The 25,656-nt window shown below is 35.6% G+C and overlaps 2 protein-coding genes across 4 annotated transcripts in view; one reads left to right on the forward strand and one right to left on the reverse strand.

Annotated features, from left to right (window-relative positions):
- The first annotated feature begins 8,249 nt into the window (after positions 1 to 8,249).
- LOC118160414 (T-cell receptor-associated transmembrane adapter 1) lies at positions 8,250 to 18,979 on the forward strand. 2 transcript variants are annotated; one of them, XM_035315116.1, is made up of 6 exons: positions 8,251 to 8,477; positions 13,071 to 13,184; positions 14,818 to 14,854; positions 16,756 to 16,817; positions 17,374 to 17,432; positions 18,640 to 18,979. In XM_035315116.1, exons 2-6 carry the CDS (start codon positions 13,079 to 13,081, stop codon positions 18,898 to 18,900), a joined length of 525 nt encoding a protein of 174 aa, XP_035171007.1. In that variant the 5' UTR covers positions 8,251 to 8,477; positions 13,071 to 13,078; the 3' UTR covers positions 18,901 to 18,979. The 2 variants fall into 2 exon arrangements, with proteins under 2 accessions (XP_035171008.1, XP_035171007.1); XM_035315117.1 differs by lacking the exon at positions 13,071 to 13,184 and having other exon boundaries at positions 8,250 to 8,477.
- HJURP (Holliday junction recognition protein) overlaps positions 14,581 to 25,656 on the reverse strand; it is a 30,265-nt gene continuing 19,189 nt past the window's right edge. For both annotated transcript variants that reach the window (XM_035315097.1, XM_035315096.1), the window contains 2 exons: positions 22,938 to 23,683; positions 14,581 to 14,590 (listed from right to left, as the gene is read on the reverse strand). In XM_035315097.1, the coding sequence (XP_035170988.1) occupies positions 23,644 to 23,683 (40 nt within the window). In that variant the 3' untranslated portion in view covers positions 14,581 to 14,590; positions 22,938 to 23,643. The remainder of the gene's footprint in view (positions 14,591 to 22,937; positions 23,684 to 25,656) is intronic.

Genomic DNA, 25,656 nt, shown 5'->3' on the forward strand with positions numbered 1-25,656 from the left:
CACAGGGCTGCTGCTGAATAAGAGAGATATTCTATATCAGAACTGACTGCAGTTCTGAATTGGGTGTACATTCGTGTTGTTCATGATGCACACAGCATTCATTGATTTCAGTTTATGAAGTACTTTTATTGGTTTCAGGGATAGACATTACAGTCCTGCAAGAAGTCTTCTATATGATGCCTTAAAAAGGAGTTGAGTACAGATTCCATTCTGTATAGCTTCCCTCTGGATTTCAGCATTCCCTAAGCTGAAAGCATGGGCACATTAAAATATAGAATCCCATTATATTATGGCAGCAAATAAAAAGTTAGCACCAAGTCACAGCATTAGTGTATGAATCATGCATGCAATTATACATGCTTAACCAGTGAAATAGAAACCTTCTGTGAGCTACAAATGACCTCAGAAGTTCTTTTCTCTCAATTAAAAAAAAAAGAAAAAGAAAAAGAAAGAAAAAAAAAGTATCAACAGCTTCTTTAAAAGAACTTCCTTAGCCTCTGGCTATAGAGAAAAAAACTCTGGTTTTTGCATGTCAGTCAAATGCTACACTTTTGTTCATAAGTGTATTCAGTGCAAACTTTTGATGTATTCTGAAAGTCAATAATTTTAAAAGAAAAGCAGTCTTTCATACATATGAAAAAAATTCCAGCTTTTCTTCAGACTCCTCAGTCTTGTTACTGCTGATGAGTTATAGCACAACTTCAGGAAAGTTGCTTGCCAGGAAAATCAGAACCTGACATCTCCGTCTTACAAAATGACCCTCTGTAACTGTCCCACGATGTAAAGCCATGATGTGCACATTTCAAACACTAAATAAAAGCACTCAGTAGGAGAAAGCCACAAACCAGAATGGTCAGCCTTTACCACAATTTTTTTTTTTTTCTTTCCCCATGTAGCTACATCACCCAAGTTGTGACTGTTCAGCTGAAATAGAAAAGTGTTTCCAAGGATTACAGAAAACTATTTGTGCCCTCCTCTCCATTTTAGCATGGTGCCATCCTCCTAAAATATGGCTTAATTTCAGGTAAAGGATAGAGTGAGGTGCAAAACTGATGCTTTATCTACGATCCTATAGCTCACAGCAAAGATAAACATTTTCAAGTATACATAAGTATACTTATATATACATATATAAGTATGTAAGTATGTATAAGTCTTTGTACTAAGAAGGAAATAAGGCTTAGTGCACAAAGATCCAATAGTAATACCATTCCCTTGCTTGCCTCACTTCATTTTTAAGCTTCAGGGGTGTTTTTCCCCACTGTAGTGTGTATTTCAGGTGTATTTTTTTTTTTTTTATTTTCTCACTGAAACATAGGTACAGCATATAAACTACCTCAGTATACCTCTCCACCCCCTGTACTACTTAATAATGTGCCAGCTCTGCATCAGGGAGGTTCAGTTAAGGTTAGAAAATGGCTTGCTCTACCTGCCTCCTTGTCTTGTAGGGAATGCTGTCAAGCTTCTGAACTCCGTTTATGAATGCCTTTCTTTCCAGCAGCTGCAGAGCATGGCCTAAAGAGTTATTCTATGAGCTACTTAGTTTTAAAACACTTTCTGCTAAAACCTCACAGAGTTTTAAAGACAGAAATGTTATCTATTTCTGCAGTACTCATACAGAGGGATAGTGTGGCTGGCTGAAACTGAGCCCAGTTACAATATCTTCTCTCTATCTAGTCACATCTGATAGAGAGCTGAACCTAAATATGTACATCAATGGTGAAGTAGAAGGATGTGAGGTTTTTATTTATCAGTTAAATCAGCATCTGAACAGAAGTTTCTAAATAGCAATAAAATCATACGTTGCCTGTAACCTTTAAATACTATGCAATTTTGTTCTTTATATTACAGAAGAAGAGCCACTCATACAAATATTTCCTATATCCTTGGACAATACTACAAATAAAGTACTAAGCCACACAGCAATAAATTGTTGGCATCAATAATCACCCATAGGGTAAGTCTTTCCTAAGCATCAACTATGGAGAAGGGAGCTGCACACACAAAAAGCTGGAAAAATACTTACAAGTAGCATCTTTTCAAGAAAGAGAAAAGCACTTAACTAGTCAAATAGACTCAACGTAAGAGATACTAAGCACTACACATGAATAGAAAGACTACAGTACCCTAGATTAGAAACTAAGCCAAAACCAAAATCATAGGATTATTCTTGATAGGTTAAAAATCTGAATTGACAATCACAGAGCTTGCTTAAGGCTGATCAGTTTTACAGCAATGCCATACTTGCGAAATGAAATTACCTTGTTAGACACGGACCTTAGTGGAATGTGTCATGACACTTTTCTTGGGACAATTTACTTCCACTGGGGACACAATCTTTGTACATGACAGGATAAGGCTGCCCACACCACCTAACTAGTGCCCGTGACTACACTTCTCAGTTGTCACATGGAGACAGATGCTCAAGTGCATGTCCTGACTACTTCATCCAGGAACTTTAACCCAAGACTCAAAGAGAACACCTTAAACATATACTTTCTCTGGCCTCTGAGAAATGTCAAAACACGTGTGTCAAATATAGAACAATCACTCTACAGCCTTACAATACTTTGTGGGATGAGAGAGACATTTTCTGCACACCTGTGCTCTTACTTTCTGCAAACGCTAACAAGTCCCTGGCAGTTTTTGCTACAAGGAAACTAGCACGCACTACTCTGTACCCAAATCCACTGTTGAGCAGGAAGTAGTAAGAAAACAATGTTTTTAACAGCCGTGTACATGGTGAGACAAGTGGTTTTATCTGCTTACCAGATACTACTTTAAACAGAAAGATGGAACCACAACATTGTTAAGCTGAAAGCTTTAGAAGTTGAGTGATTCAGACCAAACTCACTACTCCACTGCATCACTGACCACTTTTAAAGAACTATCTTCATAGCCACTGTTTCAGGTCTTCATCTGGACTTACACACACACAGGTCGGATCAAAGATATCTCAGTAGTGCTCAGCTGCACTGCAGAGTTGTCTTGGCTTATTGGCAAATGTGTAACCACAGAGATTAAGTTGAGGCAGGCTCATGCATTTATTTAAAAAATATATATATTTCCTCCTTAATGCTGGTGACTTTGCAAACTTATGTCCATGAACATGCCCCTTGACGCTCAGTGCTGTGGTACTCCTACTGCCCTCCAGCAACTGTGTCATAACAGGTGAACAGCATCCGTCAGGGATAAAAAGCAGGTAGGATATTAGAGGAGAAAACAAGGGGGCTCAAATGCTTTTACCAGCATTGTCATGGCAAGGAGAGGTGGGAGAAGAAGCATATACAGAGGAGTCTGACTTCTAAAACATACCCCCAACTAGACAGCCTACCTTAGGTCTCCAGCAGCTTTTAAAGAGCTCAGAAGTTTTGCTGTCTCCAAAAGAGGGATTAGGCCAAAGCCCAGTTAAGAGCCAACATTAGTCGTGCTGTGATAACAAAGGTTGTATGTCAAGGGAGAATTACAAAAATCCTAAAACCAGGTAAGTGGATTATAGCAACTTTACTAGGAAATTTGTTCTTCTTGTGCCTATTGAAAGAAACACCACCAGAGATTACATCTCTCTCAGAATACAGCAGCTGTCTGAGCAGAAAATAAAATCCACTGAATTCAGTGAAAAGGCCATGCTTCTACAGGTTTTGTATGAAGGGGCATCTGTTCTATTTGCTTTGAGATAGTCTTGCAGAGACTCTGCTCAGCAATTTCACATCACGCAACATAAAAAACCCCACCCAAAGCTGCACAAGTATGCAGCGTTAGCTTTCAATGGAAATTTTGACAGTGCAGAATTACCAAGATAAGAAGTTTTCTCTTGCTACCTCTCTTAACAGTCTTTGATAATAAGGTTTTGTAACATTCGGAAAAAATAACCTGTGGTTTCCCCACAGGAAACCCATGATATTGCTTGTAATAGGAGCCATAATTTCAGGGGCTATTAATGGGGTAACATCGAGCTTAACATTGGCTTAAGATAAAACAAGAAAATTCACGCCATTGTCTACAATGCACAAAAGACAGTGATTAACTTTACCAGAAGTACAAAATTCACAGTATTAGTCAGAATCACTCTCTAAAGCATTTGAGGGTGGATTCAAAATTCTCACCCTCTTCTCTCCTCTGTAGCATTGTTGCTGATTTATATTTACTACAGATGTAGCACCAGGTCTGCACCTGCAACCTAAGCAAAGGGCCACGTGCTAAGGTTAAAAGAATAGTTCTACTTCCTTGATGTGTTCATGAGATTAGTGTCGGAATAGACACCACTTTAGCATGAGCTCATCTCAAAGCATTTGCTATAGTTACTTTCCCCTGCGAGTCAGACAAGATTTACGATTAAAAACATATTCCCACTTCAAACAGAAAGGTCATTTACATCTTGCATATTTTAAGACTACAACCAGTCTCTCTGTCTTCTATTCCTTACAAAGGGGTTTTCCACAATACCATCTAGCATCATAAATGATATAATTTTTAAAAGAAAGGCTTTAATATGAGTAGCAACAGAGAAAGTAGGCATTTGAGGCCTGATTCTACCGTCAGCTGTGCAGTTTATTTTGTCTTCAGGAAGCTAGAAAAAGTATGCATTCTGAGGTCTTAGAAAAGTACAACTTGCAGGTGACATGCGTATATTGCAAAAAATGTACTGAACTGAATGAGTTCTTAAGTAAATAAGAGATGTTGATTTATCAAGTCAAATACATTAGAACCTTGTGCTAACTGCCTTTTAAATTTGTGTTTTCTCTGACTACACTTGAAAAATTTTATATTCTTTTTTAACACCCATTTTCTAAGAAACTGATAGGGCAGTCCCCAGAAGTCTTCTTTTAGAGGCAGAGCAAAGACTTTCTCACTTGAAAACAAGGAGGAAAGAATCAAGGGGGGGGGGGGGGGGTTGATTTCTTGGGGAGGAGGAAAGGGGAAATACAACTGTGAAATGAGTCTCAGATTGATAAGGCTGAAAACTCTTTTTCTTTGAAGTTTTCAGTTGCAAAGAGCAAATTCCAGGCTTGGAAGAGACTGCTGGGAACTGCTATGGATTTCAGTCACAGTAAAAAGTTCCATCCTGCCACAGTTCATCCTGGACCAGAAAAGTACTTTAAACATATATATTCCAGTAACGGTCTTGCTTTTGGAAACTTGCTGACATCCTCTGGGTCTCTGCAGTCTTTCCTTGGTCAGCCATTGCCTTAGCTCCATGTTTTGTGGCAACATACAGCCACCTCATCATAGAAATTGTATATATATAGCTACCATGTTTAGCTGCTGTCCCATATTTCCTTCCCCAAAATTGTTTAAAATACAAGTTTAACAAATTTCACATAAGTGTGAGTTATCATTCCCTATAACATGAGTACTTAAAAGACAAGTACTGCAAGGACTACTAATTATTCCATTCTGTAGATAGCACCACATATTTTCAAGACAAAAATGAACAAACAAACATTTGTAACATATTACTTACTCTTTTGTTTTGTCTTGTTCCTACACTAACATCAAACTTAGAAAGACTCAGTTAAGCCCAAAGAAAGAATTTTAAGATCAACCCTCTCCCTTCCCTATGGCTTCCCTTCCAAACATCATCTTTCATACCTATTTTGGGATTCTCCTGCCTGCCTTTCCCTAAAACAGCCAACAAAATAATACTTTTTAAGCTTTTTAATAATGTTTCAACTGCTCTCTTACTCAGATTCACTTGATCATTCAAGTCTTATGCCAAAATGTACTGTTTGTCTGACTCTATTTGACCACAGAATTACTCCTCCTTATATGCCTGTGCATAACCATATTTAATAGTACTTCGTTTACCATTTCCAAGAACTTGTATAGCAAGAACCATTCCCAAGCTAGTCAGTTGTCTATTTGATGTAGAATCGTATCTTGGAGACACCAGCAGCATATATTTACCAAAGATCAAATAACTAGGTAAGCGGTCAGAGATACTTCCCCAGAATATGCTCCCTGCAGTATACGGCTCAGGGACTTTCAAAAACAGAGGAAACATCTTTGTACACAATAAATGTGCATGGAGTTACATTACTTTATGTCATGTCTTTCTAAAATTAGGCACAATTTATCCTTTTTATCCCTGTTTTTATTATCCTGAATAAAAAACTTTAAGCAGGTGAGTGGTTCTCTCTCTCTCTCTTTTTTTTTTTTTTTTTTTTAAAAAAAAAAAAAAAATCAAAAAAACAACTTTAACACAGATATAAAAGACAGGAAAGAAAAGTAACAAGTCATATTCACAATGGATTTTAGGGCCTGCAATGAAGAATTTCTTGCTGTCTAACAGATCTTGCAGTCTGTTGCAGGCTATCCAGAAGAGCACAAACTCATGTCTAATCCAATAGACTTCACTCCTGTGACCAAAGATGCTACTGTACAACAATGATTTGCTCTTGGAGAACAGATTTATTAACATGCTACCAGGGCTACCTATGAACCTAGAAATCCCCTACTGTATTCTCACTGTTCACCTACCCATTATGGCTCTAATTATCTCCAAAGGAGTTTATTACTCGTAAGCTTCTTGTTCGGGCTGGTAAATATTTTATTCTGAATCCTCAGCAGATCTCAGTTTTACTCCTCACACTCTTAGCTGAGAAATTAAGCAACTGTCTCCATTTATTAAATATGTATTTCCCGCTCTCATCAGCTTCTCCCTCAAATAAAGATTCTTTCTCTTTACAAGACATCTCTTTCTGAGTTTCATACTCTCATAAGGTGGCTTCACGGCACTTCTGTTCACTTGAGCCTACGATATGGAACTACTAAATGCAGTTGTTATAACTAGTTGAGTTGTTTTACTTCCCTAAGCTCATGATAAACCCTTTACTTTCAAAGGTATCAATTGCGGTCACCATTTCATAAAAAATGTATCTTTTTCCCTGTTGAAAGCCAAGGTTTAAACCACAGATCATAGGATGTTTCACTTTTGAAAGGAACTTTCACTGAAAATGGAATATAGAATTAAATGGGATGGACCTAAGGTTTTTGATTTAACACTGAGAAAATATGTATCTGTAATTTTGATTCTACCGACATTTATAAGTAAGGTGTCTAAACTCAGTTGCCGGTAAACACCAAAGCTATAACCATTTAAAAATATGTCATTTTTTCATGCAATTTTTCATCAATGTAATTATAACCTCAAAAAATTTTTTAATTATTTCTATATTAACATCTCATAATCAATGCACCTCATTCTGATAAAGCTCTGAGCAGTTAAGAGTCTTATTTGCCGTTGGTTTCAAATGGAAGAGTATGTCATATTAATTAAGACTAACCTGCACATTCAAAGACGATGCTAAACCATTAAGTTATTTCTTAAGCATTGATCTAAAGCAGTTAATATAAAAATAATATCCTGAAGTAATAACATCCCAAATAAACGTGTACTGCCAAGATTGTTTCCTCCTATAAGAGTCTTTCTCAAAGAGAAACATTTTACATTGCTCCTTAGATTATAGTGAGGACGTTTTCAATTCGTGTATTCCAAAAAGACAGTCATGTAATTCACCTTTTTTTCTTAACCAGCGCTCCCCACTTCTACATTATGTGTAATTGGAGATAAAACCATTTGCTCTGAAAACAAAAGCACATAAACCCTCAAAAGTTAAAAGAAAGCCTCTTCAACAGTGATCTACATGCAAGCTTCCTCTGGAAGAAGCTACTGCAATTCTGCGAATAAAATGTCTTTTCTAGCTAAACACAGGCATGTTTTGCTAAATAATAATAATAAAAAAGACAACAAAGAAACAAACAGTAAGACACATGCTGATTTACCCTCTTTTTCCACAACTGAGTTGTAAGCCCAGATTCACAGACTTTAAAGAACAGAGGGAGCATATTATGATATCTTAACCTGACCTTCCAAATCTGGCAATGGTGTAATTTCTGCATCATGCCTCTGTGTCGTCTTACTGGCTAAACTGTAGGCTCTCTTGGCGATGGACTTGCAGACTTGGTTTAGAAACCTCAAGAGGGAAAGAGTCAAATAGCAGTCCTATGTAAAATATTTCTGTAATTGAGTTTAACAGGCATCCAAAATACTTTTGTTGAATTCAACATAGCACAAATAGGAAGCTTTACAGTATGGGTCTCATATGAATATTACCATAGTAGGTTTGTATCATATAAAATTGAACTAATAGTCTTGTACGTGCTTTTCTGTGGCAAAGACAAGTGGTTATTGTATGCAAGTGCACATATGAATACTTTATTCCCTCTTAGAGGCGTACACTCAAGGAGACCGTCAGTTAGCTAGTAAAGTTGTAAAAGCCTGAACCACATTTCCTGTCTGTAAGAATGCAGGCGAAGACAAGACTAGAGACTTTTAAGACTGACGGCAGCTCTGGAGATAGATTTATGCTGTCAGATCTGAAATAAAAGCACATCCAAGGTCTGCCAACATAACATAATTTGATTTCCTGTTGGATAAAGAGACGGGGTGTATTCCTAAAAAACAACAAAACCAGGTGAGTCTAGTCTTTTCAGTATTATAAATTTGGAAAAAAATTGAACAGTAGAAACATACTTTGGTTGATTACCAGTCCTTCAAGAAGGTTGCCCTTTGTGCTGAAGTCAAATTATTAATAATAAACATAATTATGAGGCTGAGTCACCATCAACAGCTTAAACCTTCATTAATCTTCAGCTAAGTGGGCAAAAGCACGAAGGTTTGTTAATGAAGACTAAGCATTGACATCAATTTTATTCTTAAAATATTTACTGAGCTAGGGACTTCTTATTTTATAGTGTGCTTCTTTCCTTCTGAAGTATGAAGTTGGTATCTTACAAAGCAATTAGTTATGCATTAATTAATTGCATCTTAACAAATCCTTTCTGGAGAATTAATCCTGTCTTAAAAGCTCACACAGGTGGAAGCATTATTAATGTTAATTTAACATTCATCAGCCTCTTAATGGGTTTCTTTTTGGTAGGGGTCATTGGTACAGAATATTATTTACCTCACCATTTAATAGGAGAGAGAAAAATATTTTTGTTTAATCTTTGACAAATTTACAGACAGAAACAATGAGAAACAAACTATTTTGTGCTCCAGCTTATCTTCTAAAATTTGGTATTGGTCAAAGTAATTTATCTTTTTACATGAATAATGAGTTGATACAATAGCTGGCAAGATGGCTCTTGCTAGATAGGTATCTATATTCCCCACCTCTTGTTCCTTTTTTTGTAGGAAAGTATAGTAGAAGGATAGTATACTCCTGTTTCCCTTTGTGACATATTCTCTGAATAAAATACATTAGAACAGGAAGGAACAGAACTTAATACCTCTACTATTTATACATATGCTGCTAGGAGAAAACACATCTACTTCTAGCCCCAAATTGCTGAATATGGCCTGTTCCACCAAAAGGTAAGTACATGATTAGGAAAGGATGATTATGTTAATTCCTTCAATTTGCAGTAATTGCAGAATTCATCCAGGAAAGGCTAGGGTGTTTTAATTTTGTCTGTTCTTTTTTGTCTTTTATCCCCCCACCTAATTACAGTAGAATGGACTCTGCCAATCTAGGAAAAAGTCAACAAATGTTTATTTATTCCCGTGTCCTGTATTTGTTGGTGCAGAAAGTCATCAAGAGATTTAAAAGGGAGAAAAAGCACAAATAACTGTCTTTCAAAATGGTTTTGTTTCCCTGTATTTTGTTGTGTGAATTTACTAAAAAGAGTTGGGTAACCCCATCCCTAAAGTCACAAAAGTAGAAATAAATAAATAAATAATACAGACAGAGTAAATAAGTACCTGAGGCAGATACTCTGCTTGGATGGACATCCAAGTTTGATGCTATTTCCAAACTAGAATGAAAGAGCAGCAGATTAAGAACATACCAATAATACTAGAGAGATTCTGGTATTAGGTATTTGAAATTCTGGCTTCTTTGTAATGATTAGATGTAGTACCACCTCCCAAATGATTAAATGTAGTACCCACCTCCCAAGTTCTGAATTAAAACTAGAATTGTTGTCCTCATGAAATCTTTGGCTATACGATGAACTCTTTTCTTTCAAAGCAGAGCACGTTGCTTTAAGAACAGCTTCAGTATGAGCAAGTTACTATTGCTCTTACTATTGCAGAAAACTCTGATGGAAACCGGGTTTATCCTATTAGAATAACAGTGTACTGTCCCTAGGGGCTTATTTTTTCCTTAGGACATTTTTCTGAAGATATATATATACATATATATAAATTTATATAAATATATTTTATATAAATTTATATCATTATAATTAATTTATATATGAATATATATTAATTTATATAAATATAAATATATAAATCAGTTTGAAGGTAATTGAGTGGAAATGTTCTGAACACTGTTTTAAGGGTTCTTAAGAATAAATATATAATTTCAAAACGGTAAATCTAGTTTTGCTACATTTGACAATAGATGATTTAGAATTAAAATTAGAGAATGGAGTAAAACTATGTCAGAACACTCTAAATTACAATTAAACTTCTCTTGCTATCTGTCTCTCAGTGTCCATCCGCACTTGCCTTACCTTTTTTTTTTTAGCACAACCAGTTAGCTGTCACAGATTACATCTGCTATCATAACATAACGAGAGAGCAGCGTAGTTATCTGAGGAGACAAACTGTTCTTCAAACAAGTATTAGCTTTCCTTTTACCACTGCAGTTGTCAAAGTAGTAAACATTTAAATAATGCAATTATAAATGTAAATAGCTAGCATATTGGCAACAAATATAAAGGTAGTAAAAGAACAGCTGGGGGACAGCTGGGAGTTGTATATCTGTAAATCTGAGATATAAAAACAAAATCTCTTATATTTTGTACTTGAAAATTAGTATTACCTTCAAACTGACATTAGAAAACCATAGGCCAAACAGAGGCATTCCTGTGTGTTTGATCAAGGCCTTTACTATGGTTTTATGGGGTAACTGAAAATTGATTTTATTTCTGAAATATAAGTAGGGTTGTCTGAAAAACAAGTAGTATTGCAAAGGTAAGAGAAAAAAAATAAAAAAAACATTTACTTCACATATATGTTTGTGTATGTATATGGGTTAAGTCATGTATTCTACTGAAATACAAGCAGATGTTTAAATCGGCATTTTGGGAAATCATCTTTAAAATAAATTAAATAATGATAAATGAAACTGTTGTTTTCTACTTTTCCCCAAAGCTATGCAAGTTTCTAAACTAAGTGTAAGAAAGACCTGTAGTTTGTAAGATTTAAAACATTGGTATATTTTATTAGAAATAAAAGTTGTTTTGCTAGAGTATTTCAGAAATTCTGGAGAGGTGGAATTGCCCAAATACTGTAGATTTTAAACTTGAACCTGAAAAGAAAAACAACTCTTTTTCCCAACATCAGCTATTTTCCAGTCAGTAATTCAAATATAACTCAGAAGTTGAAACATGAAAAAAAAAAAAGCTTGTCCACAAAAATTTGGTTACCTCTTCCACATCAATTAAGAATTCTCCTTTTTCTCTGGAAACACCAAGGAAAAAGAGAATTCCTGAAACAGACAAATAAATGATAGCCTTCAATACCTAGAAAAGGGTACAAACTCAGATCCAAGCTGTATATTTGTTATCTACTCCCTGTTTTTATTCCAATGAATCACAGGGTTTTTGTTTCTATCACAGGTACACGTGCCCTTCTCAGGCCACCATACTGTTTTTGCTTGCTGAACAAAATACAGTCTTAGAAAAAGCAATAATAAATGAACATAAGAAAAATGGATGGCAATCACTTCACAAAAGATAGGACAGAAGAAGAAGGAAGGATGATTATTATTATTTAGAGTTAGACTACATTGAGACTTAAAATTTCCTGTCTTTCGCATAGACTTCTTGTAGTTTTGGGCAGGTTGCATAGGATGCAAATTTTTTGTAGTGACTCATGGTAGAGTAACCCGGTTCCAAACACTGGTTACTCTTGATGTTATTACATCTTCTCAAGGTGAGATCTCCCTTTTTCTTAATTCCTCCTCTGGAAAATGGGAATAGCATATAGTTATATCATGGTGTTTTGTCTCTTGCAATGAATGTCTCATTCATGTATCTCATTGCAAAAAGTACCTCTCAACATGAAAAGCGTTATTGCAGTAATGGAAAGCCCTCAAATAACTTTTCTAGAACTAAACTAGGAGAAAAGAAGGCATGGAAATTGGATATCTAGTTTTAAATGGCCACTGGTCGGACTATCTGGAATAAACAGTTACAAAGCTGTCAGGAATTTACAGATTTGCTCTGCTTTGCTCCTTCAAAAAAGAGAGTCCAGATCAGGAAGGAAAAGTGCTACGTAGAAGTCTACGTGACAATTTCTCACTAACAAGGATTATCTTATCTTGTTTTAACAAGATAACAAGGATTATCTTATCTTATGATGTTTTATCATCATAAGAATATCTGTGGATTGGAATTAAACAAAACTAAAAGAGTTTTTCAACACCAATGTAATTAGGGAACAAAAACCAGAAGGGGCGGTTTCTAAGGTGAGCTGGTGTCAGTGAGCCAAGGAACAAAGCTCTGTCTTCTCAATAGGAGTAAATGCATTGGTGCCCCTGCAACATGTGAATGTATAGTGATGCATTCCTTTACTCAGCTTTCTTTTAAAAAGTAAGCAAAACATTAAGCCCCTGAATGAATCCAGCTATATTAAAACCAAAAAGGAATATTACCTGAGTGAATCTAACTCTGCCAGTGTCATCTAACCTCTGCTCTGCTCCAGCTACCTTTAAGACAATTAGAAAAACACTTTCAAAGCTATTTATTCATTTTTTTTGTTGTTTGTTTTTTAGCAATTTGTGATTTTTACTCCATTTGACAGGCAAACTAGTACCCTAGCCTAGTACCCATAGCTGATTTGCTATGAAACCACAGCTCTGTTAACAGTTTATGGATGTTGTTTTCTTGTTATTTAGCATCTGGTTTTGATATTAATTATATAGCTCATAGAGCAATGGCTGCCACAAAATAAACAACAAAAAGCATGAATTACAGAAAGCAAAAATCAACCAAACACAAAGAATACAGTGTAATTGTTAGAAAATACATAATATAAAATGATTTTCCTTCAGTTACAGAAATGGAATGCCACCCTTCTGTCTGGGGAGTTTTGGCCTTTCTGAGTCTGGCTCTGATTGTTTCATTGATACTGAATATTTCACACTACATGAAAAAGAAGCAAGAAAGTAAGTAATGTTGTCTCTGTAAGGAAAGGATTTTGACTGTTTTAAAAGCGCCTGCAGAGAAAGCCATCATTTGTGGGAGATGTCAAGCCAAAAGATTTATACTTTTGAGTCTTAAAATTATTCCTTGGCAAGAATGATTCTAGCTGTGAGGATGTAACTTTTAAAATTTTTAGAAAAGTCAGGTAAGATTACAGAGTGATTATTACCTGCCCAACCCACCGCTAAAAAACACTATCCAAATCTCTCCTCTGATTTCAAATCAACAGAAAATGTACAGGATGAAGAATTTATTTCTGGCTAATGTTTTATTTTCAGTGTATTTTTAAAGTCATATATATATATGTATATATATATGTATATATATGTATATATATATGTATATTAGGAGTACATTTCATGTAACTTATTTATCAACTGTACTTTAATTTAAAAATGATTTTAAGTAGCTGTACTAACACAAAATACATTTGAGAAAATTTTATCCTTCCCAAATTCCTGAATGCTTATTTGAATTTCAGATTTCATAATTAGATTAATATTGATATTTAAAATTACTATTAATATTTCATAATTAATCAGCTTAATCAGATCATTTTCAAAACAAATAAAATTGATTTTCATCATGGGATTCCATCTCTTAAACCAATGTGCCGCTGACAATAAGGAACTCATTTGTTTTATTTTTGTTAGAGGATGACTACAGTCATACTCTGTTTTTAGTTAAAATTAAGTTTTTAAAGATTATTATTTTTTTAATGTGATCGACTATGACAGTACAACCAATCTTTTGTATATAATTCTATAATCAGTTGTACAATCCTACTGCAACCCTTCAGGAAAACCTGTCTTTACACAGGGAAAATTGTACTTTGTGCTGTATGAATATGAATGGGCAGGCAAACACTTATATTGAACTACTTTAAATGCTTACACGCATATGTAATCCACATAAGCAGAAGGCTTATGCTTATAAATTGAAATCGCCAATAAGAGAATTGGTATGACTACAGGCTATTAAGAGAGATGCCGGAGTGTTCTGGGAGGAGGGTGTTGCTTGTTTTTTCGTGACTTCTAGTGTTATTAGGCAGATATTTATACAGTGAAAAATCACAGTCATTTACAAAACTAACCTTGAGCAAGGTTGCAGATTGGCTGATGCTTACCATGGTAAATTCTGGAGTCCTGGAGCACAAGATAGAAAATCAGGCATTCCAGAGTTATTAATCAAGCTCTAGCAATAAATCCGTTTGTGGCTATTGCCTCTCTGCTTCAGTTTCTTCATCTGTGGATCACAGGATATCTCTCTTTCAGAGACAGAAGCAATGGAACTAGTAGAAAAACAAATGAACCCTTCATCTTCTAATATAAACACATGATGCACCTCCCTAGGCATAGAAAAAGATATGCTAGAAGCAGAAGGAGGAAGAAACAAGAAATGAATCTCATGTATTACAGTATGTTTTTGGGAGAACGGATTATATTTAATACTCCTATATGTTGCTTAAAAAAATAGAGGCTGGAAGACCTACTTGTGTGCAGTGAAATCAAAAACATGTCAGTTAGGACAATTATCTGAAGCACTCTTAAATAACACATTTCATTTACTTTCTCTTTTTTTAAACAAATTTTCTAGCTAAAATGTATAAAGACTATGAAGACAACAGTCCAAGGTAAGTTGGATAAAAAGTTTCTTTCTGAGAAGAGCATAATAAGCAATAAATTATGACAGATGGCTTTAGATGGATGACACGGGAAAATCCATTATCTCACATGGCCTGCCTGGCACTACTGGAGAGCAGGAGAGTTATGAAAAAAAAAAAGTTATATGAAGGAGGGAGGGAAATAACTTCACACAGGAGAGATGCACTCCAGTCATTTTATCAACAATAAATAACTGCATGATAATGTGGTTATTTTATACACTGAAGGAAGTGCAAGATATTGAGCCAAAACACTATCACTCAAATTCAATGAATCTATTATAATTAAAGAGAACTCTCAGAAAATAGTGAGAAATTATGGTTTGATATTTAATACTTGTTGAGCAGTAACTCGTGAGTATTTACTTTTCGTAACCTCCTTTTGCACATTACATTGAAAAGCCCTAAAACAGTCTGTTTGCGTTGGTTCCAGCTGCTGGACAGCTCCTGATCTCTCCCCAGTTTATTCCATATCAATGAAATTACTTTAGAAAGCAGATGGAAGGAGTTTCACCTCAACACAAACATAAGAGGCCCTTGAAACAAAAATACAAAAGCTGTTGTCCTTCTCCCCAAAGCAATCCTCAATTACATGCTTACTTGAAACTGGGAAGTCCCTCTGTTCGTTACTGTCTGTTCAGCTGATTATACCACTGAAAAAAGCAGCCTAAGATTGCATTACTACATCCTCTTTACAAGCCACAGTATAGGGATCCAATGGGGACAGGATCACACAAGCGCTTCACTCTAATGATTCTCATTTTTACAAACATGCTTAAAAAATTTTTCAAGAAACACCAGGTAATGGAATACAGAATACTAGTAAATATCCAAAGCTTAACTTTGTTTTGGTCTTGTCTAGGTGCATTGACATAAGAAATTGAGTTCAATCAGGAGTGCCCTTTTTAAGAACATCCCCCCAAAAGCACCATTTACTTCCTTCGTTTGTATTGCAAAGTGGTCTTGGAGGATGTGAACAGGGTTCCCTTCAGATGGAACCAAACTAAGAGCCACGCTCCAGGATTGTACCTCATACTCTGTTAATTGGATTTCAATGAATGGAACCAGGCTTGAGCTAAACAGAATTTAACCCTCCTTCCTAACCACATACAGCTTCATCTATTCCTTAGCAACAATTGTTTGACTCTACAGGCACACTCCTGTTGTGCCACACTGCTATATTGGGCCTCTTTGACCTTCACCTGCTTCCCCCAGACTTGTCAAATTTACCTTGCAAAGCAGACATTCAGAAGGATTAAGCAACCTCTGCACGTGAAGTTATCATCTGAAAAGGAGCACATTTCTGTAGGTTAAAGGACTTTAGCTTGAGAATGAAGGCGTGTAATTCGACAGTGAACAAATTTATTTTGGTGGTAGAAGGTTCCTTATCACAGCAGTCACTATAAATATGAGTAGCAGGTTTAGAAAAGTTTGATATAGTTCTCAAATGATTATATGGTATGTGAGCCAATAAAGCAAGAGATTGGTTACACTTAGCCACAAAGTCCTTTTTGGGCCACTTTTCACAGTTATCTCACTGTTACTAAGAGATCATTAATATTTTTAGAACTCCATCAACCAGTAGCTTGGTAGTCTTGAGATTACCTTTATACTTACTTAAATTACAGGAAAGAAGAGTTCAATCCTTGGCTAGATAATAAATCTCTTCAGAATGTTGACACTGTCTTTTCTTCCCCTTCTGCAAATCCAGCGTTACTACCTCCCATACCCCCAGATATTCTTCGTGTTGTTTTTTTAGGTCATCTACAATCTTCTACTGTATATTTGTGTAAAATGCTCAAAGTAGAATAGCAGGGTCTTAAACAAAGCTTATTATGTGATTTTAAAATATTTTTCCATTCCCATTCTAGCTATGATGGCCAATACACAGAAGATGACCCAGTTTATGGCAATCTCAGTCAAGAAATTTTAGGTAAGCTTCACTTTAAAAACACGTGTCTATTTGGTGGCTATGAGAAAAGTGAAGTTAAAAGCAAGATGACCAACTCATTCTGTGTTTCTCAGAAAACTTGGGAATCCTTTCCTTTTTAAATTGCTGTAGTAATACCTACTTGGGGTAGAACAGCAAAAGAATATACTGCACTGTTTATAAGACCATGTCATCTACTGAATAGATCAGCTCTACTGACAAACACTTTGGTATGTGAAGTTACCCCCAGCCGAAGATGTTTTAGCAGTCTAAAATGATGTCTCTTCAGTGAATAACGAAAAGCATGCCGTCCACATGAATAGAACATTATTTTCCATTTTAGAGTACCTGTGCCTGAATTTCTAAGCTACTCTCTAAGTAGAGTAAGAGGGAGAGATCTGTGTGTCACTTCAAAACAAGATAAACTTCTATCAAAGTAAATTGGTGGGGGTAAAGGGGTGGGGTTACTTCTGTCACGGGGGTTTGTTAATTGGATTTTTTAATCCTCAGTAGGATGTCCTTAATAACTAAAACATTTTTCTACTTTGGAAAATTATAGAGGAATGTTGCTACGAGCAGATGAAGTCCCAGCCTCAAATGCCAGTTAACGAACTACAGGTATCTTCAATTTTAAACTTGGATATCCAAATTAGGGTAATGTGGTCTGTCTCAGACTTTTTGTGGTAATCCCATGACAATAAGTAACTCAAATCCTCACACTGCTCATCACAAAAGTTACCATGCTTGAGTGTCTCAGTTCATCAGGGAATTTAAGCACAGACTTGACACTTAATTCAGTCTAGGCCATTAAAAAAAGGAAGCAGGATAATTATGGACTGCTCATTTCTATCCATATGGATTAACAAAGCTCAGTCACCGGCATGCAGATCAGGCTCAAGCATGCATCTATTGTAATGGTTTATATGAAGAATTGTATTTGTTTTTGACATCAACCAGATGAAAACATAAGCTGCATCACATGATAATCATGAGTTTGACTGACTCTCTCCTGCCCAGCACAAAAATCTATGCCTTAACAAATGAAAGACAACTTATTTTCTATTGATTTTTATTTTGTTGTTACTCAGACACCTAAAAGCATACAAGCTTCTATTGAAATTTGTCTGTAATTGAGGCATTCCTAGTATCAATTTTTTGAATTGATTTCCAGGTGTTTCATAAGGAGTTATTTCCAGCCTCTCGCTCTCAGGATACTTCCAGGGGGAAGAAACGTGCTTTCTTATCTGAACATCTGTTAACATAAACTTCACAGAAACAGAATAATCTATGAAAATTCCAATGCCAAAAGCACTTAACCATTTGACTTGAAAAACATAGGAAGTAGCAGTGGATACACACACACAACATATGTTTTGCACTGGAAATCAGATGAGATAGAGAACAAAGAATCACCCATCTTTTATTTTCCACACAAAGCCTGCAAAAAATGTTGTTGCTAACAATGGCATTCTAATAGTTCAAATGGGAGACGAAAAACAGATCAAACAATGTCTTGCATCCCAAAGAATGTGGGATGATTGTATAAGCTATCCTTATTCCCATAGAGGGAATAATACCTTAATGATTTTTTTCCTTACTGCCATTATCCCAAGAACATGAGTCGTTTACCATTAGGTTATATTGGTCTCTTTTCTGTGCTGCCATAACTTAATCATTTGTACTTTCAATTAGTTCATTTACAGCTAGTTTGTGTAAGCTTCAGCCCCTACTACAGTAACAATGCAGACATACTGAAAGCCTTCGCTGTAATTTTAAATCAAGCATGGCTACTTGAATGCTAAATGCAAAATGAATTTCCTTCTAGGTGGAGCCTGAGCATCAGATGTGTTATGCCTCACTTGATCACAGCGTCAAGGGAAAACGCAGAAAACCAAGGAGAAAAAAAGACCCTTCATTAGAGGATGAAGAAAGATCATCCAAACCCACCATTATCACTTCAAAAGTTAGCATTTACCTCAACAGTGATCAGCTGGCTGCTGAAAATACAGTAAACATAGAAGCCATTCATGATGATCCCATAAGATTAATGGGTTTAATTCATACATCAAATGGAGAGAACATCTGAAGTAACTTCATGAACCAAATATGTAATCACAAAGTGAGATCTGCTTTGGTTGTTCTGGAGGAACAGTGAATGATGAAATATCGTACATAAGTGTAAAACAGCTAAGTGAAATGTTCCAAATTGTCCTCCAAGCAAATCCACGGACTAAGCAAGAAATAACTGTAGGTCCAGACTGCCATTTTAAAGGACCTGCCCTCCTGAAGAAGTTTTGAAAGGGAATTGTAGGAGCAGTATCACAGCATTCACATGGTATTCAAGTAAAAACTTTGTTTAAAACAACCGTCAACCTTCAAAAACTCACAACAGACCTACCTACTCATTTGTGTGTAAGAACTCCTGCACACTACGACTGTTCTTCTATATAGGTTTTCACAATACTTTTGGAAAGAAATTGTGTTTTGCACAAGTACACTTAAGGATTTAGTTGTTTTCCCAATTAAACACTGATCTGCTATTCAACATTGTGTACTTCCCCACTGTCAGTAGCCTACAGCATTAAAGGAATATACTTAAAGCTAATCGGAGAATAATTTAACAACTTGTTTTAAGTAGTACCTGTACATCTAGGAAGATTTAACAAAACTCTTATATATCTTTAATTTCTTTCTGTGAACGACATCAACATACAACTCAAATCTTCATTCCTCTACTAACAGTGTTTTATTCATCTGTATTCAATAAGATATTGACAAATGATCTGTACCAATAAATCTCCTGTAGAGGATTTTTTCCTTCTAAAATTATATTTGATATTTAAATTCCTACTGGATTTTACAGTGCATTTATCATTTATTTTTACTTTTTTTTTTTTTTTTAAGTAGAAAGATTTTTATTTCCTAGGTTATTTACATACTGGTTGCACTCCTAAGATGGTAAGATTTTATAGTGAGGATTTCTTTTTGTAGCACATTCTGGGAGCCATGAAATAGTAGCAGCAGAAAATAACAAGACATGCTGATGTACCATGCTTACCTCTAGGTGTCAGAAAGTTCTGACTTCTCAAAAAAAAGATATTAGTGCCTTTAAAATCTATGCAGAGCACACTGCCGAGGAGCTTGAAATGCTCAAGGACATTCGGAGGCCTGACAGCATCTCAGGTCCTGAAGGAGACAGCAGTCTTGAACGCAGTTACAAAAAACAACAACAACAACAACAACAAAAAACCACCCTACAATACAAAGAGCCAACACCTCTGGAAAAAGCAGAACTGGCTGCCTCTGACGCAACAAATTTATGAAGAAAAACAAATGTAAAAGTTCTCTGACAGCCTGGCCCACATTTAGTTTAGCTTAGTTAACAAATCTCTCTCACATGCCTTAACTTCTGTGCTAGACCAAAATGAATGACCCAACCCCTGCAGGCCAAGCTGCTCAGTGTCTTGTGCTAGCATTGACTTTTATGTGCAGAGATCAAATCAATGTTTGGCCATTAGATCCCAGAAACAAGGCAGACTCAGTAGCATTAAATGAACTGTTATCATGGCCGTTGACCATGTTTACACTGGAGAAAAAGAAAATACTTGTGAAGAAACAAAAACAAACACATGCACACCACCACTTTAATGGAGCATGATATTAAATGATGACCCTAACTGAAATCCCAAGGAGGGGAAAAAAAACAGAAGTCAAATCCAAAATCCAAAGCTAAACAGCAAGATAACAGAGCACGAAGTACTATCTTAATTTGATGAGGTTGGAAAGAGTACCTTGTTTTTTAGCAGGGGCACAGTAAGGAAGAATAAACTAGGTATTTACAAGCTCTTGCATAACTTCATATATCAAAATAGTTTGAGTAGCATTAATGATATGTAAAATATTTCAATTTAACTGACACCAATCAGATGCAATACTCAGCCCTGTGAGCCAATTAGAAGTGAGTTTTCTTAAACAGCATCTCCAGTATACAAGGAGAGTCCCATGGAGCCTATTTGTCATTGTTTTTCCAATGCATACATGAAAAAAGAGATGCTATTTTTTTGTTAGTACACTTTGTGTAAACTTTGTACAAGGATTGCTATTTCCCAGTTTTCTCTCAGCATTTGCACTCTCAATTATGCCTTTCTTTTCAAAATTCCGAGATCAAAGATCTTCTGAGACCAATATTAGAAAAAATATCAATAGAAATGAAGTATACACTTCTCATTGAGTAAACACATAACAATAAGGCCACTGCATAATGTTTTGGTATATTTAGTTTCCCCTGTATACTTAGTGTTCATTGTTCAGTCCAGCTATTTATTTACTAGAATATTCATCCGCTGGTTTTCCCTGCAACTTTGTTTCCTAAAAAGAAGAGTTCTTTTGTAGATATCATCCTTCACTATACACTTTCTTTCCAATTTAATCACTGTTATCAATAAATTATTCACTGCTGCTCTCACAGCCTCAACTTCAGGATCATCTTTTGTCAGGCTTATCAATCCAAGGCATTACCAATGCTGCTACAAGTCTAGATTCATATTTATTCCTCTAGATTTTTACCTTCTGTTTGCTTAAATAAGGAACTAAACCTTTGTAAACCTTTTTTTTTTTGTGTGTGTGTCTGTGTCTGTGTGTGTGTATTGTTTTCAAGTGACTACTGATTTTAAAATTAAAGAGCATGTTCAATATTGCTCCATCTTCAAGCCATTGACAAAGACTTATGTAAGCTATCATGCCTTTCTTAAATTCATTCTGCATAAAGAGTTTCCTTAAATCCATTCCGTATAAAGAGTTTCAGAAGTAATTAAAACAAAATAGGAAAAGGAGATCCTAGGTCTGGTTTTGTACTATCTCAGTAACTTAACCTGTTTTTATAGCATTCTTTACAAGTATTTTGAAGCAGAACGATGCCGTTTGAAGCTGTCTTTATAACAGTAAGCTTAGCATTTGACTCAATTATCAGTTCAATGGAAACGTGAAAAAACAAGCCTCATAGGAAAATGGTGGCAGAAGCAGAAAACTGCGTGGAATGCAAGAATAGATATCAAAACAGAGTATCAAGTAGCGCCATTACATTTTCATAGGTCTAGAACAGGTATCCTTCAGCAGTCATGGCAGACCCTTGGTGATATCACACTTAAGAATCAGAAGACAAACAAATGGATGTTTTCAAATTCCAAAAATAGTAACTTTCTCCCATTCCTTGCTACTGCTGGAAACAAAAAGGTTGCACCAGGATGAGCTTATCTTCCAACACCAGGAGTTTTTCCAAGAACTACCTCTTAAAATTCTAAGCCATTTCCATAGATGGAATGAACTATTGCTGAGTTCTTTAAATAAACTTTTTTTCCTACCTTGGTAAGCCTGTGTTCTGTTGCTGTGTAGGAGTCATATTTAGACAGGTCCAAAAATGATTCCAGTTTAGAGTTACTTCAGAACAGAAAACATTAGTGGAATTTTGTAGTCTCTTGGTAGTGGTATCTCAAGAAATACTGGGAAATAATTACCTCAACAGATCAAAAAAAAAGGTAATTCATAAAGTATTTCCCTACTGTTCACCCATATTTGGGGCCAGAAGTGAGCCACCACAAAAGCATAAAGCATTTCTAAAAGACTATTGTTGAAGACACTAACATATGACCAATGAGGGAAGGAACGTGTGCATTCGCATTGCAGAAGCCACCCACTGAAGTTTATTGTCTTACCCTAGAGAAAACGTTACTGACGTTGACTTCTTGTTCCATTCAACACCACTTAAAACAAAAATTCTGGTTTTAAGTGATACAATAATGTAAAGACAAAGAAATAAGCAAGCAAAATACAAACAACAAACAGCAGAACACCAAAACACAAGAAACACATGCCAAGAAAGGATGTCAAGGAAAACTATTTTCCTTTTCTGAAGCCTGGAAAGCTGACATTGGGCAATGCCAATAAAACAGGGTGTATTTGACCTAACGCTTACCACTAAAACAAACCCCTCCAAGAAGCAGCACAGCAATGAAAGCCGGTGGGATCCTTCCACATCATTGTCATGAATTTGTTGTAGGCATACAAACTTATCCTGAGAATTTATACCCAAAATAAAATTCTGAAAGCAGGTATTTTATTTCGAACATATGTCAGGTAGAACATGGTCAGAACATAGAGATCAAAACTAATGTTGTATAACACTTAATAGTACAACCAAATCTGGTGAGCTACTTAGAAGATTACACACTAAAATTGCATAGCAGGCATATTAACAGTTAGGAGTATAATACTGCATTTGGACCACCCAGCCCAGTTTAGATTTCTTTCATGCATTTAGTACTGACACATCTATAAATCAGGAAGGGGGTGGGTGGGAATTAAGCAGACACAGAACTTAAAATCGTAGTATTAATAGATGCAAAAGCAAAGTTCCTCAGCAGATAAAAAGACAATGCAAATCATGTTCTGTTACGAAAAACAAGACCATATACAAAATTTAAATAAACTGAGACATAGAAAGGAATGTTGATTCCTCGCAATACCTTTTGAAGCCCAAGGAGTAAGGAGTACACTGTCAGAAGGGAGGAACCAGCTTCGGAGAATTTATGTTACAGGAAAGTATAAATCAGGACTGATTGTATATTACAAACATGTTCTTCCATACTACGGATCTTGTGCTTAAAATATTTAAATTAATAGATTTGGAAAATCTATTAATCTATTTGGATAATCTTGGAAAAGAATAATAAACACAAATCAAAGATTATAAAACAATGTTTTCTCCGTAACAGTCCATGAAGGTTCCTTGGTGACTTTTGACCAGGACATCATCCAAAGGATTACTAGGATTTCAGTCTTTTTCATTGGTGTAACTTAGTTTTCTTGATACCCTGTAAAAAATAATTGTTTAGAGAATAAATTACATAAAAATACTATACTTGCTTATACTTACTATACTTATGACGAACATAACAGAAATGAGACAACACACCAAGGTAAGATATATGAACACTTTGATTGTGAACAGCAGCAGGACTCCTTGCCTGCATTGCTATGTTTGTTCAGCTAAAGAGGAAGCTTTTCATCCTACGTCAATTTAAATCTCAGTAAAGCTACTGTATTAACCTAAATTATGTCAACATAACTATCTATTGAATTTTCAGTTGCAAACTCTGGAAGTATTCAGAAGTAGATAAAAATTAAAGATATAAATGAGAATACAATTATTTCTTTGCAAGTTACTTAAGAAATGGCATATAATTTTTTAAGATCTATTTTCAACTAATTTGGTATATATTTACAGTTAAGTATAGCACTGTAGTTGTAGAACAGCATTCCCATATATATTTCCTTTTCTGAAAAAGGTCTTTTCCATAATCAGCTTCTAAATAAAGCCAGCAAAGTTCTAGACAGGAAGAGAGTCTCTTTTCCTTTCCCTGGAAATGTGTCTTCCTCTCCTCTTCAGAAACAGTTATTACAACAAACAGCATTTTGCCACCTGGCTTAGGCATAAAACTTTTGAGGGCTCTGAAGCCATTAAAGAGCCTCAGTCCTGACAAGTATATTTCAACCATAAAAGCCTAAGAATATCACACCACAGGCCTAAGGAATCTTGCCAGCTGACAGACCATTTTGGCTACATATCAGCAAACATGTATTTGTGTAATTAAGGAACAGAGCAATAGATTTTCTTCCAGATGGCTTGGCAAGAAAGCACACAGAGACATTCTGATTTCCTACACTTTCTCAAACTTCTCTACTTGCATACATTAATGAAAGGAAAACCTTTTCCTTCTTGAGAACAATTACTAATTGCATAGGAAGGGCTATTTAGTGTGGACTCAGGAAGAAGTAAAGAAATAAAGGAATTCAAAAATGGAGCAGAAATTCACTCAACCAAGTGGGTATATTCAAGATCACTTAAACATCCCTTTATAGTCATCAACACACCTCCCATCTTCCACCGTATCAGAAACGATCCAAATACAATCTTTACTGGTATTGTCGTATATTCGTAATTCAAGCTTTTAAGTTTTAATACTATCTTTGCTTAAATTGAGACTTTTTTTGATATACAATACAGCCTCTTTCAGATTAAGTTCTCCATACGAATAGTTTAAAAGCACACTCAGGCTTCCTTTGAAAATCAAAATTTTAATTTGAGCCCTGTCATTTTTTTTATTTTTATTTTTTTATTTTTTTTAATATTAGCTGTATGATCACCTTAAGTGTAGCGAAAGCATTTATTGACTTGAAGTTGAGGAAGGCAGCCTATCTGATGGTGCCAAAACAGACTTTTTGGCAAAAAGAATATCAGAAATGTTTTATAAAATAAAACTGTTCAGAGAACTAGTAATATTTTTTAAGCCTGCTACCTATTACATTAGTTAATAATTAAAAAGCCAAGATATCAGAAACTTGAGAAACTTGCAGAAGTCATATTTTCTAAGGAAAATAGATGCAGTAGGCCATTTTCCAGGGTGCTGAAAGGAGTTTTCTCCATCAAGAGATGTCAATACATTGCCAATAGTGATAACAGAACAGGAGGCAAGGATCTCAGATACCTTCCAAACATATCCATTGCTTGTTTACACAGAGCCAAAATACACATAACCATGACCAAAAGCACAGAAGCTGACTTTTGAAAGTCCATCTAAATGACAATATACTATGCTCTCCAGAGCTTAAGGATCTGAGAAAACTCGTCAGCTCAAGCACACAGCCAGAATCGAAACAACTATGTAGTCACATAGTGGCTGAAATAATAAATATCCCTATAATGAACACAAAATAAGAACTGGAGTAGCTGATCCCTTAGGCCCATCTTGTATTCACTGCCATCCACACTGGTCTCTGGCTAGTT

Source organism: Oxyura jamaicensis, chromosome 1 (genome assembly GCF_011077185.1).
Source record: "Oxyura jamaicensis isolate SHBP4307 breed ruddy duck chromosome 1, BPBGC_Ojam_1.0, whole genome shotgun sequence".
NCBI lineage: Eukaryota > Metazoa > Chordata > Aves > Anseriformes > Anatidae > Oxyura > Oxyura jamaicensis.